The sequence below is a fragment of the Microtus pennsylvanicus genome, chromosome 3 (genome assembly GCF_037038515.1).
Source record: "Microtus pennsylvanicus isolate mMicPen1 chromosome 3, mMicPen1.hap1, whole genome shotgun sequence".
Taxonomy (NCBI): Eukaryota; Metazoa; Chordata; class Mammalia; order Rodentia; family Cricetidae; genus Microtus; species Microtus pennsylvanicus.
The window spans coordinates 112,820,704-112,836,800 of record NC_134581.1 but is presented as its reverse complement, the minus strand read 5'-3'; the positions used below and the strand labels follow the sequence as shown (position 1 = coordinate 112,836,800).

Below are 16,097 nucleotides of genomic sequence, written 5' to 3'. Positions count from 1 at the left end.
ATACTGAGTATTTTCAATATTTTACTCCACAGAAAAATTTCTGACCACTGAGAGTGATTTTGTACTTTTGTTTGTATTAGAGGTTTTAATAATGACATGAATTCTCTGGGAGGGCACAGTTTGAGGATGGTCTGATATCATTTCAGGGATTAAGAGCACTGCCTAGGGTCAAGGCAGGACAGTCATAGGATGCGTGGCCACCTGAAGTTTCCTGTCTATAATTTGTCCATATGGAAAATGAAATTAACACCACTGTCTGCATGTCACCCTTCAAAGAACTAAAGGCACTTGTAAAGTTCTAACAGAGTGCTTGATAGCAACAGAATTTTTTTAAAAGTGAATTTACTATGTGCATTGCTACTTATTTCAATAGAGATACAGCATCATGAGGCTGAGTATAAGAAAATCTACGAAATCTTCATTAAAACCCCTGTTGCAGAGATAACAATTGAATTTCATTTAAGATCATGAATATTATGAAACTTACAAATAATCCAATGCACATGGCACAAGCATGTTAACTACAGATAATTTCAATGAAGATTCAGTCTCGAGGGGCCTCATGTTCAGAAGTCCCCAGCATGTGCATTGGGTAACAGCCACTCTCCAGTTCTGGTAGAATGTCTCTTTCTCTGTTGACACCTGTCTTAGGGTTGTATTGATAAGATAAAACACCACGACCAAACAACTTGGGGAGATACAGCTTTTTTTTTAAGCTTATACTTCCAGGTACCAATCTATCACTGAGGGAATAAAGAACAAAATTCAAACAGGATTGGAATGTGGATGCAGAAGCTGATGCAGAAGTAATGGGGGAATACTGCTTACTGGCTTTTACCTCATGGCCTGTTCAAATTATTTCTCATTGAACCCAGGAACCTCAGCCCAGGGATGACACCACTCACAAATGGCTGAGTCATCCCACAATGAGCACTAATAAAGAAAAGACCCCACAGGCTTTTCTACAACAAAAACATGGAAACATTTTTTCAATTAAAGTTTTATCGTCTCTAATGATTCTAGCTTTTGTCAAGTTGACATAAAACTAGGCAATACAACAGCCCAAGTCAAAATCCAAGCTATGGCACATTGTTTGTTTCTTTTCTCAAGTATGCACCAACCTTCTAGTTACCACTTGATTCTGGATGCCTTCATTCTAAATTTCCATTGTTTCCCCCACAAAAGAGCTCAATAAAGTTCATTTTCAAGATTTCCCTCTTCCTCACTATAGTGTAGTTTCTAATGTGAATGGGAAGTACATATGTCTCTGTTAAAGCTTCTGTCATATGGTTGCAGTTATGCTTGATAATAGGGAAGCAATAAGCTTAACTGAAAGCCATTCCTTTCTCCTTTAAAGATTTTAAAAGAAGCATATATTCCTTGACTATGTACATCACAGAAAAAAATAAAACAAAAACAAACAAACAAAAAAAAAAAAAGAAACACAAGAAGCCAAAAAGGAAATAATCTAGTTGCAAGTATAAAGGAAAATTCCCCAAAAGAAACTGTATATGGATGTGGAGAATGTTATGGTTTTCATCTCTTTAAGAGACAAGCCACGCCCACTCCTGGCAACCTCTGCCCTTCTGCCGCCATCTTAGATTCTTACTGTCCCCTCTTGGTGCACGCACGTGTATCTCTCTTGGGCCCTTCTCTGTCTCTCTCCTTCTCTTTCTTCCTACCTCCTCTAAGTAATAAATATCCAATTCTCTTCTGTATGATGTGTCTGCCCATGTGCCTTCAACCTGCCGCCTGCTCATACCCCCCAGACTTGCTGGGACCAGCCCGGGGCTGACAGTTCTCAGGACCCACCAGCCCAGCCCCCACTGCTCGGGACTGGTCACCACCAACTGCTCTGCAGGCCCACTGGGGATCTTATATAAATCATAAAATTGGTGCCCTGTGACTTGGATAGGCGCTCCTGCCCAAAACTCCTCTGCCAGAGTCAGGATCCTGAATTGGGGTTCTTTTGCCACTCCCACCATTGGCTTCCTGGCTTCAATCAGTGAGTCTCCCCCCATTCTGCTACGATTGCTCCCATTTACCAGAATCGTGTTTGGACTGACCCCTGGGTCAGTCCACCCATGTGTTACCACTGCACACTCCCTGTACAGTGCATTCGACTGGGGGCCCAGGTCCCCCTTTTCTTTATCTAGTTTTTCATTTCTTCTCTTTCCTTTTTTTTCTTCTCTCATTGTAACCGCCATTCAGAGCAGCCCTGGCCTCTCTGGTTTCTGGGTCACCCGACCAGATCCAGCTAGGCCATAATACCCTACTTGCAGTCCTCGTCCATGAGTCCTGGGTGTTCGTGCTGATTTCCACCCCGCCTATACTGCCAGAAGATGTTCCCTTATAGGCCTTGGGTGCCACCGCTGTTTCTTGGGTTTTCACTATTTGGCTCTGGATAGCAAACAGCTCCCCGGTTTTTGAAAATTCCAGCCATGGCATGGTGCAGTTTTTTTTTTCTTTCAGTTCCAGCCTTTTGGGTCCTTCCTTAGTCTTAAAAAATACTTTTCATTGTACAAAAAATATGCCACAATCATTATGTGTCTAAAACTTCTGTTTTCACAAACACAAGGAATTCTTGTGAGTTCCAGGGAGGCAAATTAAAGGATCAGATACCCCTTCAATTCCCTGGTCCAAAAAAATTTTTTTTCCCTTGATTATTTAACTTTGTTCTTTGTTCTGCCAATACCTTAAACAGGACAAGAGACACCAGACATTTCCATGCCACACATACTGGTCGGGAGCAAAGAGACCAGTTATGCCAGGATATGGCCAATACCCAGCCTTCTCAGGTCCAAGATGACACCCACAAATATGCTGGAAGTAGTTTTGAGAATCTGCCGCCCCAATTCTGTCAAACTGTGGTGTCTAATCTCCTGCTTTTTATTATAAAAAAAAAGCTGGGAATGTAATGGTTTTAGTCTCTTTAAGAGGCAAGCCATGCCCATTCATAGCAACCCCTGCCCTCCTAACACCATCTTAGATACTCACTGTCTCCTCTTGCTGCCTGTGTGTGCTCTCTCTCTCGGGCCATAGGCCATTCTCTGTCTCTCTCCTCTTCTTCTCTTTCTTCCTCTCTCCTCTAAGTAATAAATATCCAATTCTATTCTGTACGATATGTCTGCCCGTGTGCCTTCTACCCACCATCTGCTCACACCCGTGGGCTCGCTGGAACCAGCCCAGGGCTGGCGGCTCTCGGGACCCACCAGACTGGGCCCTGCTGCTCAGGACCCAGCACCAGGACCTGCCGGGAGCTGCTCTGTGGGCCTACCAGGGATCTTACATAAATCATAAAAGAGAAAAATCTGCGGGAAGAAACTTCTGTGTCTGCAGAGACTGATGGACCAATTGGAATTTCTATACTGTGAAAAGATTGGAATTTTGTAGGATCAGAGGCTAATAACTTTATTTTGTGCTAATTTTGGTCTTCTGAACAGCTATTCCTTGCCTCACTCTGTATCTGAACTAACATGTAGTAAAAATAAATTAAAAAAAAAACACTTAGAAGCTATTAACTCAGGAAATCACGAGATTTCACCATCACAAAGCTAAGGTCGTCACTGGGGAAGATTTTAGGACTAGAGCAAAGCTTTCCCCATCTCAGTGTGTCTGCTGTACTCACAAAGGTGCTGTAAACTTGCCTGGATTTAGGACTTTCTTGGTTCCCTACAACTAGAAAAATGTCATGAAACTGCTTCCACGTTGGAGCATGGAATTCGAGGAACATAGAAATACCTGTGCTCCTAGGCCCAAAAAATGGCTTCAGAATAAAATATCTCTTTACTTTTAAGATGAGAGCTGTGATTTTTATGACAAAGAGCCCTGTTCTTTGCTTCTTGATCCAAGCCCCTGTCTCATCTCCAGCCCTGAACCAGAACACCTGCCACCTTCTACTTGTCCTCTGTCCTCATCAGTAACAAATCACAAAGGTCTTCTCCCCCATGCTTCCTTTCTAAGACTCATGTTATTATCCAAGTCCCCAATACCAGTAGATATTCCCTGTGAACACACCAACTTAGTAGGCCAGGAAACAGACAAGTGCACTGAAGATCTTCATCACTCTCTCCTCCCCACCACATTCAGTCCCCGGAAGCCCCTGACTGTCTCTGCAAGAGAACTCCAGTTGCAGCCTCCCTTCTCTGTACCATTTCCCTGCCCACATTTCCCATGCACCCCACAGACCTTCCCCTCCCAACCTCCCTTCTTCCACTCCTGGCTTCGTTCCAGCCCCAACTCCAGCAGGCACCCCTACTAATCCTCAGAGCTCTTGGGCCTCTCAGGTAAACTGCCTTCAGGTCTTGTCTTCCCTCTGTTTTCCCAGCTCTAATCTCCCAATCTCATACTGAGCTGCAGCAGAAACACCTGTGGGAGCCTTCCCTTCACCCTTGTTCTTTTCTCATTCCCTGTGGACGCCTCAGATCTGTCCCAGCTCATTGTTTTGTTAAAGACTAGGACATTCTCCTTTCCTGCCAGGAGCCATTCTAAGTGTTGTGCAAAGATCATTTCCCAGGTTTCCTTCTTGACAAGTCTGAGTTCCAGAATGGTAAATTAATGAGGGAAAGAAGCAAGAGCACACAGGAAGAGCAGTTATTTCGCAATCTGCATACACGCCCTGGTGGAAAGGAACTTTCAGTTTCAGTAGCTTCACATGCTAGGAGAGAAACGCCATGGCTGGTGAGTTGTCCCTGTTTGTAAAGGGGATAAGTTGTGAATAAGTCATTTAGAAAAGGGGTGGTTTTTCTGGTAGCTGTCATTAGCTTCTGCGGATTAAGTGAGCTGAATCTTGGGAAGGGGAAGACTGTGTGGAAGAAATCTGCACAGAAGATTCTTAAAGCCACAGAGAGTGAAGGCCAGGGCCAGAAGGAAATGCTGGTGTACTTGTTTCTCCAGTCATATTATAATCTTAACTATTGCATGACCCTAGTCTGACCAGCACAGCCAGATGAATGACTGAGATACAGGCTACAAAGGAAAATGCTGTATCGCCTTATCTTTGTTTTATTAATCTGATTTGAGAACATGTGGAAGCAGGAAGAGGTTTATGCTTTTTGAGTTCTAACCAAAAGACGGTAACTTGTTACTTGTGTCTCCCCCTATGCTCTTGTATAATGTTTAGGGAAAATAGAGAGCACAGATAGCAAAAAGAAAGGGGTAAGAGATGTATGTGAAAGGGACATTTTACTTTTTAATTCTGAAAGAGGCCAAGCCGTTTTTAACAGGAAAGGAACATGTGGTTGTTTTCTTGACTTGAGAAATGTTTGTGCCTTAAACAGACGACATCCTCAGAGCAAAGAGGAAGCAGTTTGTCAATTCAGTGTGTGAAGGGACAATAAATGGCTTGCTGGATGAACTCTTGGAGAAGAAAGTCCTGAACCAGGAAGAGATGGAGAGAATAAAACTTGTAAAAGCCACTGTTACGGACAAGGCAAGAAACCTGTGTGATTCTGTCACCAGGAAAGGTCCCCAGGCAAGCCAAATTCTACTCACTTACATTAGTAAAGAGGACAGCTACCTAGCAGGAGTTCTGGAGCTTCAATCAGGTAAGAGCCTTCATCTCAAACTACGTTGAGAATCAATATCTTTTTATTACTAATGTCTAGTTCACATATTTCTCATGTGGTTTGAATGTAACTCCCTCACTTCAGACACCAGAGTCCCACTTTTGTGTCAGTGACCCTATTATATGTCTCTTATCTCTGTTACTCCTATTTCTTCTCCCTGGTCTCATGTACCTGCTATTGGCCCCAAACTAGCTGTTTAACCAAGTATCACCTTGTAATGATGAATTAATTTCCCTTTTTCTCTTCAGGTACACCAGCTGCAAATACTGTTAGTACAGATGATATCCAGGGAGGACATTCTTCTTCCTCAGGTATATATGTTCAGGAAGGAATGACACCCTTTAATCACAAATGCTTTTGACTATATTCTTCATGGGGTAAACCTAGGTTGAAGGGATTTGACTAACTGATAACTAGCTAATAACTAACTCCCAAGCATCGATTCTATGATATTCTTCATCCTGTTCTCTACATACCTTGCTCATGCAAAGCAGTTCTCATGGCTTCACTACTCATATTTATAGTAAAATTTTCTGGCTTTGTATCTCAAGTCTTAACTGTGTAGTTGGGTACTAAACCTTATTCAAGTGCCTAGTGCACATATTCCTATCTCCTCTGGACTTATATTTCTAAACACCTCCAAAGGCAAACTTGACAGTCCTATCCTAATCCTTTTCAGTTTTCCCTTTCTTAGCTGTAGAACTTTGAGTACAGATTCTGCAAGTGTACAATCAACCAATCCTGGAAGAAAACAAAAATAAGCTTAATTTTTAGAATACTAGAGCTACCACAGGAAATATGTATGAATCAAATGACAAAAACCACATTACTATTTAAGTGGCCTTTACTTAAATGGAACCTTCACCTTGTGAAAGCTGATGCATCAGCACACCAGATTCGTTGTTGATAATGTTAATTTTGAATAAGTTCACGTCTTTCTTAAAGAGCATTGCATGTTACAAGAGAGGTTTTTCCACCATAGTTCTGTAATAATCTCATCCAGAAGACAATGCTTTATCCCAAATCAGAAGTACAAGTATTAAAAGGAAAACTCAGTTATTCTAAGGGATTTATTCATGATGATTAATCCCATGCTTTATTACATATTTCATGTGGTGTGACATTACTATATAACTGAATACTTTATTCAATTACTTTAAAATATCTCCAATGTAAATAAATATTTGTTTAACTTGTTGATTTAGACTTATTTGTTCAAAAACAAGACATCTTTTATCAATTAATCAGCATTTTTTCATATTTTCCAGTATGTTCATTCAAAGTAGTTTATATTCTATTCTACAACCAACACATTTTGATAAGTTGGCCCAATGTGCTAAACATGCAGTTATCTAAATGCCCTTTAAAATTAATCAAAATCTCCTTATTTTAATTGCTTTGTTTCTCTTCTCTAATACCTTAATAAATCATTTCTATCTTGTAAATATAACAAGTATACACCAAATTATGTAGAAGTCCATCACATGGTCTGAAGATATTAAATTTGGGATCTAGCAGGAGCCCCAGCAGTTCACAAAAACTATTGTGAAAATACTCCTTCATGGGCTGGAGAGATGGCTCAGACGTTAAGAGCATTGCCTGCTCTTCCAAAGGTCCTGTGTTCAATTCCCGGCAACCACATGGTGGCTCTCAACCATCTGGGGTGAGGTCTGGTGCCCTCTTCTGGCCTGCAGACATGCACACAGACAGAATATTGTATACACAATAAACAAATAAATATTTAAAAAAAAAGAAAATAAAAGAAAAAAAAGAAAATACTCCTTCATATATTTGTGCTGTCAATAGTGAGTGATATAAATTAGCACATTAATTTTAGCACTTAGTTCTACTTCCTTTTCATTCTAGTAAATACATTCAATATTGTTTCTCCTTTGGTTAATTTGCACATACAGTAGAAAGGGATGCTGGGGGAGAGGGCAGAGGATCATTTTTTAAAAGTACTTCAAGTGATGCCTACTATTGTGCATAAGTTAAAAAAATAGGTAAACATATTTTTATAATTTTTAGTGGGATTAAATAATATATTTTTCCTACTGCCCTCTGCCTACAATTTCATCCTAAGCTTCAAATATTTTCTAAAATAAAATATAAATAATCTAATAATCCATGCTTTTTTAGTTTTTATCTAAAATATTTAACAAAATACCAATCCCAGGATAGATTGTAGATCACACTACTGGAGATACCTGGCTTGCCATGTGTCCATTAATAGCAGTGTGTATCTCATTCTACAGTATGGAAATGACCGCAGGGTTTTACTCGGCTGTCTTCACACATAGATAAAGCTAGAAAAGACTTGAAGTGAGGCCACCAGGCTTCAATATATATTGGCATTTTTTTTTTGTCTCTTACAGAAATAAAGGAAGAACAGAACAAAAAAGGTGACACATTTCTGGTACCAAGTGGGAACCTCAAGTTATGCTCCTCAGAAAGTGCTCAAAAGATTCGGGAAAAAAATGATCCAGAGGTACTGTGTCCAGAATCTGGGATAGAGCAAGTTGAGGATACTGATGCCATTCCAAACGGTGGTGATTCTTTGCCACAGCCATGTTCATTGCAATGTTTTCCAGACTTGAAGCATCACTCTACTTTACATAAAAGTTCTCTACCTCCTAGAATCTCAGGTTTATTTGAAGTTGTACAAATCTGGCCCAATTCCTTGGTATACAGTAATAGCAACAGCAAAATAAGTGCCTAACATTAGATGTTTACTATGAGTCAAGTATTACTCTGTATACCTTATATTTAAAAAAAGCTGTTACCTTCAAAATGACCCATTTTAGAGATTAAGAAACTTAGTCAGGTATGCATCAATATTATGTCTAGAATCAAGAAACCAGAGGAATTAGTTTTATAATTTAGGGATGCCTAGCTTTGTTTTTCAAAATGTCATTTTCAAAATTAGGAGTAGATGCTTAGAAACTACCTGGGTATTTATAAATTCCTTGGTGCTCTTGAATTAAGACTCATTCCATTTTTATCCATAATCTTTTCATCACAAGGTTGATTTCTTGAAAGGATTAAGCACAGGGAATTGTGAACTATCATAAGCATATAAAGTAGACATTGAATTAAACAAAGCTTTCATTGAATCTGCCCTTCCTTCAGATTTATCCAATAATGGATAGGTTCACTCGTACACGTCTTGCTCTCATTATCTGCAACACAGACTTTGACCATCTTCCTAGGAGGGATGGAGCTGATGTGGACCTCAGAGAAATGAGGTTGCTGCTGCAGGGTCTGGGATATACTGTGAAGGAGAAAGAAAATCTCACAGCTCTGGTAAGATTTCTCAAAATATGGAAACAATATTCATGTTTTTCATATCCCTAGATAATGCCAGAAAATATTGTACAGTGTCAGAAAACATACACTCTTGCTAGTTTGTAATGATGATATCTTTTTGTGAGGAACCACTAAATATTACATATGCCTGCCAATAATTACAATGCTTTAGCCAAAGTCTCCTGTAACATCCAATTAGAAAATATTTCAACCAGTTCAATGATCTCAGGATGACTTTGTATAATCTTTATAGTTCGATTTTCATAAAATTGAGAATTAGAAAGCTTCTTTTCCATGTCACTATTTTCATGGAATTATTTAAGAACCCCCTTGACTGCTTAAAATGAAATTCCACAGTATAAAGGTAGTTCATTGAAGATCACTGGTCTGCTTTCTTACAGGCGATGACTAATGCAGTAAAGGAATTTGCTGACTGCCCAGAGCACAAGACTTCTGACAGTACTTTCCTTGTATTCATGTCCCACGGTATCCAGGAAGGAATATGTGGCAAATCACACTCTGATAAAGAAGCAGATATTTTAAAACTAGATACTATTTTTGGACTGATGAACACGTTGAAGTGTCCAAGCCTGAAAGACAAGCCCAAAGTTATCATCATTCAGGCCTGCCGTGGGGGTGAGTGCAGATGATGGTTTAAATAACAGGATGCTCACAGTCTGACTTTGCAATTTATATACAGACAGCACTTGCCAGTTTTTCGTGTTTGATGTCTAAATGTCAAACATCTTTTATTACTCGGTTAATTATGCACTTTGTAGATTGTATTTCAAATTAGTAGATACTTGCTTCCTTTTCCACTAGAGAATATCACTATCAGCAATCATACATACATATTAATATTTGGGTGTTATTAGAATCTATTAAAAAACTAAAAGAGAAAATAATGATAGAAACATGGCTTATAACAAATATCATATACATATGTATATATTTACATATATATTCACACTCACATATGCATGCATGTGTATGTATTCATATTCATATATATATACATAGAATAATAATTTTACAAATAGAGTTTAATAAAATTTTAAGGAAACAATAATTCCCTTGAAAATTGTTAGTAACATAAAACCAATTTTGTCTTTCCAGAGAACCGAGGAGTGGTGTTGGTAAAAGATTCAGTAGGAGACACTGGAAAGAAATTCTTAGTGGATGCGGATTTGGAAGATGACGGCATTAAGAAAGCCCACATAGAAAAGGATTTTATCACTTTCTGCTCTTCAACACCAAGTAAAGATTTTTTTTATGCATATGAACTTTGTCAGGTTTACTGTTAGAAAGAGGAACACCATATTTAGTATTACATAAGACATTTAATGCCCACTTAAAAACTTCATATTCAACCCCCCTTCCACACAGACAAAATATACATACAATATTTGATGAATTAGTAATCTCTTCCATGGTGCATGATTTTTTTCCTAGAACTATGAAGGATAACAGATAATAAACAAAAAATAAACAGATGAATATGAACCCTAAAGTTCATTAGAATCTGAAAGGTTCACATCATTGGGCTTAGTCAAGACACCAGTGTGCACCAGCATCAAGTATTTCCAGAATCTTGATGACTGAGGCATGGAGACAGAAAAACTGAGCACAGGACCTCAAATCCTCAGAGTTCAAGCTGCTCAAGCACCTGAAATTCCAATGTTGATATGAGTAGTGGGGAAGGTGGCCACAGGACACCCTCCTGATAGCACTTAGACCAGCTACCCTGTGCTACATATTCGAGGCTATATAATAGGCTTAATGTGAGAGGGTTTTATACATAAAAGCAGATATTCATAAATAATTCAAATATTTATGCTACATCCTGACACTTCCATTTGTATCATCTTATATTAAGTCTGTTTCATCTTGCTGAGATTTCTTTGAATTTCTCACCAATATCTGCAAATATACTGCCATTGTAGCAAGGACTGAATAAGATGATAAGTGTGAAATATTGAACTACTCCTGAAAAAAATCTAGCCTTAAGTTTTCCTATTATCAAGGTTTTAATTTCTAATCCTACTCATTACTTACTATGTTAAGGCTTAAATAAAACTCATTTGAGCCTTTCATTTCCTGAATTTTGCATTTCTAGAAGCCTATATTCTTTTACTGAACTACACCCTTAAGGCTCTGCCTCAGATCAAATAGATTACAGATTATATTATTGACTATGGTCACAACCTCCAGATATAGTCCACTCCTACACTGGGTGTACCAAGCCCAATGTATATCTTACTACATCATTTTCTAATGATAAAAGATCATAGATATTGATAGATTGTGGGATCATAGGACTTTGCTGAGCTATTGGTTACTTATAAATTCAGGCAGATGGAGAATCATCTTTGGAAATATACCAAGTAGTAAACCACTGATACCCCACTGCATTGTATTATACCATTTTTTTATGCAGACAGACCTGATATAGGCAGTGAATCATTAAAATTGCAAAATGACTCAAAATGATGAGAAAGAGACATATAAGGGGGAGGTACTGATTTATACATGGGAGGGAAATAATGAGAGAGCACGACATAAACAAATCAGATGCTTTCTATGTATTGAAGAAATTGACAAAGAACAAGTGTATTTAGTTTTAAAATACCTTAGCAATACTCCCACAAGTTTCCAGCTTAAGAATACAGTCCACTTTATTATTAGATTTAACTGTTCATTTCAATCATTTCTTCTCATTTTGTACCATACATCCTCTGTAGTTACAGAGTCTCTTCAAGCCTTTCCGTACTTGCCATCTGACCTGCTGGTGTATCTCTTTCTTTTGCTGTCTTCACTATTCTCTGTAAATGGTTCAGACTATAAAAATTTTGTACACCAGTTACTATACCTAGATGAAATTTGCCAGTGTAAACCCCAATCACATCGTAGGGCCTTTGAGAAAAGAATCTGGACTATTATGAAAAGAATCTGGCCTTTTACTCTCTTCACTGTCAAAGTACTTGCAGAGATACCTGTTTCTACTCCTCACTCATTTCCTTTACCTAGCTCAGATATTTGTGGTTTGATTTTCTATTCCTCAAATATCTCTTTTTTGGTAAAAAAAAATAATTACTGAAAACTTCTAATTAAGAACATTGGATTTAAAAATGCACAAAAGTCTTGAATCAGACCCATTACAGAGCATCTTGGACAAAAATACTCAGATACTTATTCTCCAAAACTTATCACTCCCTTACTCCAGGGCCTGGCTCAGTATTAGTTTTCACCTCCTTAATATCAGGAACTCTACCATTTGAAAATCTGCATGGTATATAGCAACCACCTTGAGGAAGAGAGAAGAGGTATTCATTTATATATATAGAGAGAGAAATTGGCAGACAGTTTATAGGACACTATATAAAGTGTCCAGTTAAGAGTGGAAAGGCTACAGAGGGCTGTATTCAGAGTAATGTCTGTCATAAGATTTTGAATAAAAATTATTCACAGATAATGTTTCTTGGAGACACCCTACCAAGGGCTCTATTTTCATTATGGAACTCATCAAACACATGGAAGAATATGCTTGCTCTTGTGACTTGGAGGATATTTTCAGAAAGGTAGGACTCGAACGCTTTTTCAACTCTACTTCTGTGGTCTTGGGCTGCTGCCAGTAGGAAAGCTCTGGACATATTTGTCTTGTGATAACGTCATTCTTTCCAAAGAGTTTTGTATTACTATTATTATTTTTTGATTAGTCAATGATCCTTACATGGTGTCACTGTTTTATGCTCACAAGCCTTAAGAAATAATCATTTATATTAACCGCTATCCTGTCCTAAGTAGAAAATGGAAGAGAATTTAATACCCCTGTATCCATTATATTTGTCAGTTCTAGCAAAAGCACTTAAAACTCATCTGGGAGACTACTCTGATAGCTGTGATTCTTACAAATGCCTTGAGTTATTGTTTCTTGTCATTATAGTCACAATAGTTTTTTTTTCCCATCTCAAGTCAAGATTCTAGTCTCTGAAAATAATGCCTGTAAATCTCCCTTTCTCTTTTAGGTTCGATTTTCATTTGATCAACCAGGATTTAGTTTACAGATGCCCACCACTGAAAGGGTGACTTTGACAAAACGTTTCTACCTTTTCCCGGGACAATAAAAAAAGTATGCTGTACCAGTGTCTTTGTACATTTCTCTTCTCTTCTCTTCTCTTCTCTTCTCTTCTCTTCTCTTCTCTTCTCTTCTCTTCTCTTCTCTTCCCTTCCCTTCCCTTCCCTTCCCTTCCCTTCCCTTCCCTTCCCTTCCCTTCTCTTCTCTTCTCTTCTCTTCTCTCCTCTCCTTTTCTCTTCCCTTCTCCTCTCCTCTTCTCTCCCTCTCTCTTTCCTGTCTTCTGTGTGTCTGTGTCTGTGTGTGTGTGTGTGCACTGTAAACGGAGACTGTCCTCTCGTTTTCCAGCCACCCAGACTTGAATAATCACACAGAAACTATATTAATTACAACACTGTTTGACCAATGTCTTAGGTGTATTCCTAGCTAGCTCTTGCATCTTAATTGAACCCATTTCTATTAATCTGTGTATCACCACATAAATGTGGCTTACTGGTAAGGTTCTGGCATCTTTCTCTTTTAGCAGTTTCATGGAGTCTACCTGACTCCACCTTCTTTCCTCTTCTATCTTTGCTGGGACTTCCCACCTTACTATATTCTTCCCTACCACAATCCAAAGCAGCTTCTTTATTAAAAATGGTAATAAAATATATTCGCAGCATACAGAGGGGAATCCCACATCAGTGTACATTATGGAAAGTTTGTGTAAAGACAACGGAAGAGTATATAACTGATAGTCATTCAGGTTTCTAGGTCTGTCATAATATTGGGGAAAGCAGGGAAACACCAGAGGGATGCCATGTTTTCAGTTCTCTATAAAGTGTGTTGTTCTTTCTTAGCATTCCCAGATTTGGATGGTCCTTTCTCAGGGTGGGTTATTATGGACCCAAATTTTGAGAAGCCTGTATTCTATATGTGTAGGTTTCATCTCAATAGGACAGCACTTAAACAATCCTTAGGCTTTTCTCTGTTGTGAGTGTATATGTTGAATTATATGGTTATATTAGAATCTGCATGAGCCTCAACAGAATACTTATGTTTGTGTAATTTCCCTTTCCCATAGGAGCTAAGATTTCCATCATTCTGTACCTCTTTGAGGAATCAAGTCAATCAGAAGCAACATTTCTCTAAATTTATTGCAAATTTCAAACAAAACTGAAAGGCTATCCTGTTGTTATTGGCTTTTCCTTTATTTGAGTAAATGCTCAGAACACAAAAAAAGAAATGTATGTCTTTTTTTTATTGAATTTAGTCTTTTAAAATGCATTTTGATTCTATAACTCATACCCTCTTTAATATCCTTCTATCCCTATAAGTACTCTCCTCTCTACAATTTCCTTTCACAGACCCATGTGTCTTGCTTTTGAAACTCACTGGATTTAACTAGGATCATCAGTAACAGCTATGTGAAGGGACTCTCCACCGGAGCCTGGTAGATACCTTAGTGGAGACACAACTGCAGACAGTTAACTGTCAATCTCCCAGAATCCCTCAGTAACCAGAGTGTCAACAGAGTTCTTAGACTTGGTTCTTAAGGCTTAACTGGCTGGGAAACATTATTTATTTTAAGATATCCATGTGTTTGTCTTTTTCTACACATTCATAAAATTTATATCTTCACCACAGGTATCTGAATTGCATAAATTTAGATCTCAGCAGAAGGAGTGTAGATAATGGAACTGGAATAGTGACAGTCAAAATGATAAATGACATCTCAAAATTAAGTGGTTACTACCGCTGAAACTTTGACCAGAACCCAACACTTTGTATATGCTGTTATACTTAATGGCTTCAAGGAAAATATTGAATCAGCTCAGAACTTTAAAATTTCACACTCTCACTGATTAGATAACCAATCAGCAGCCTAAAAAATATGGGACAATTAGAAGACACAAATGGCACTAAACAGGTGGTCGGTTGTGGCATCACTTTAACCCTTATTCAATAGCACTGGTAAGAAGTAGGAAGAACGGTGAGAAGGGTGCATGCCCCTTTCTTACACACCCTGTGTAGCCTCCAAGTTGATCACACTACAACCTTATTCTTTTGTCCATTCTCTTACCATGTCCCTGGAAACATCTTTGCTGAGATCATGCGATCAATGCCCGAGACTGTTTCTATTAGCAAGGAACAGTTTTTGTCCAGAGTATACCATGAAAAGTGGTAATCAGTCACTCAGCAAAAACTTATACATAAAGATACTCTTGTACAATTAATGAAATGCATTCAGAAAGGGCAAAAGAGCTGCTCTGAACTGTATCTAATAAAAGACTAAGACTTTAGGAATGCATGCCCCTTCATGATTAACACATTTAAAAGAAAACAAGAGAATTGATTAATTCTCCACTGGAAACAAGACTGCTTAATTTCACTTAGGACTCTAGCTTTAGAGAGCAGAAGCAGAGATACTGATAAGTCAGAGGAAGAATCAGCACTGGCCATTAGTTACTGGGGTCATGGAGAATGGAAAAAATACAAAGTGAAACCTCTCAGAGGGCGGAGTCTGCAGAACAGTATTTGATTTACATTTTTATTGTTTATCTGTTTGGCATTTTTCCCAAAGAGGAAGGACAAGAATTCAGAAAGAGGTTGGAAGTTTATCATTTATAGGGACTTCCACTTTGAGACTTCTTGGGCAGTATTTTCACAAGTCCCCGCCTCCCTGTACTAAGGAAATAAACACCCAGCAACTTTCATTTACAGTATGAAGCAGTCTGCACTGTACAAAAGAATCGAGGCCCTTCCTGAACATGAATATTAGAAATATTAGAAATTTCTTCTTCCATAGTTCTGAGACAGACAGAGATAACAAAAGGGAAGCAGAGCAATGATGTAGAAGCCAGATTCCCACCTCCCCAGTTTCTGTGAAACCAAAAACTAGTGTGTATCAGGAATCATAGAGATGATGAGATAGCTGTAGCTTTTAACCATAAAAAGGTTGATCCCTTATTTTCTCTTTCTGGAAATGAAGAAGGGTAAGACAGAAAACACACATGTGAGACAACTCTAGAAGTCTGTAATAAACTCTGAAATTGTCTTGTTTTCCTGGGGTGCTGAATTCATCATTTGGGCACCCACATTCCTTTTATAAACACATTGGAGCATAACATATTTGATGCCACCACTCATTTTCCATATCTAGAGTAACTGTC

The 16,097-nt window shown here is 38.4% G+C and overlaps 1 protein-coding gene across 1 annotated transcript; it reads left to right on the top strand.

Annotated features, from left to right (window-relative positions):
* The first annotated feature begins 4,594 nt into the window (after window positions 1-4,594).
* LOC142846399 (caspase-1-like) lies at window positions 4,595-14,156 on the top strand. Its single transcript, XM_075966865.1, has 10 exons — window positions 4,595-4,680; window positions 5,280-5,546; window positions 5,816-5,878; window positions 7,943-8,055; window positions 8,697-8,870; window positions 9,275-9,509; window positions 9,990-10,130; window positions 12,342-12,451; window positions 12,899-13,002; window positions 14,009-14,156. The coding sequence occupies exons 1-9, from the start codon at window positions 4,674-4,676 to the stop codon at window positions 12,995-12,997; spliced, it is 1,209 nt and encodes a 402-aa protein (XP_075822980.1). The 5' UTR covers window positions 4,595-4,673; the 3' UTR covers window positions 12,998-13,002; window positions 14,009-14,156.
* Window positions 14,157-16,097: the final 1,941 nt, after the last annotated feature.

Excerpts from the sequence above, each read along its gene's own strand:
- LOC142846399 (XM_075966865.1), top strand. Across the intron at positions 8,056-8,696 it reads GGGAAAAAAATGATCCAGAG|ATTTATCCAATAATGGATAG; the intron begins GTACTGTGTCCA and ends CCCTTCCTTCAG. Across the intron at positions 9,510-9,989 it reads CATTCAGGCCTGCCGTGGGG|AGAACCGAGGAGTGGTGTTG; the intron begins GTGAGTGCAGAT and ends TTGTCTTTCCAG.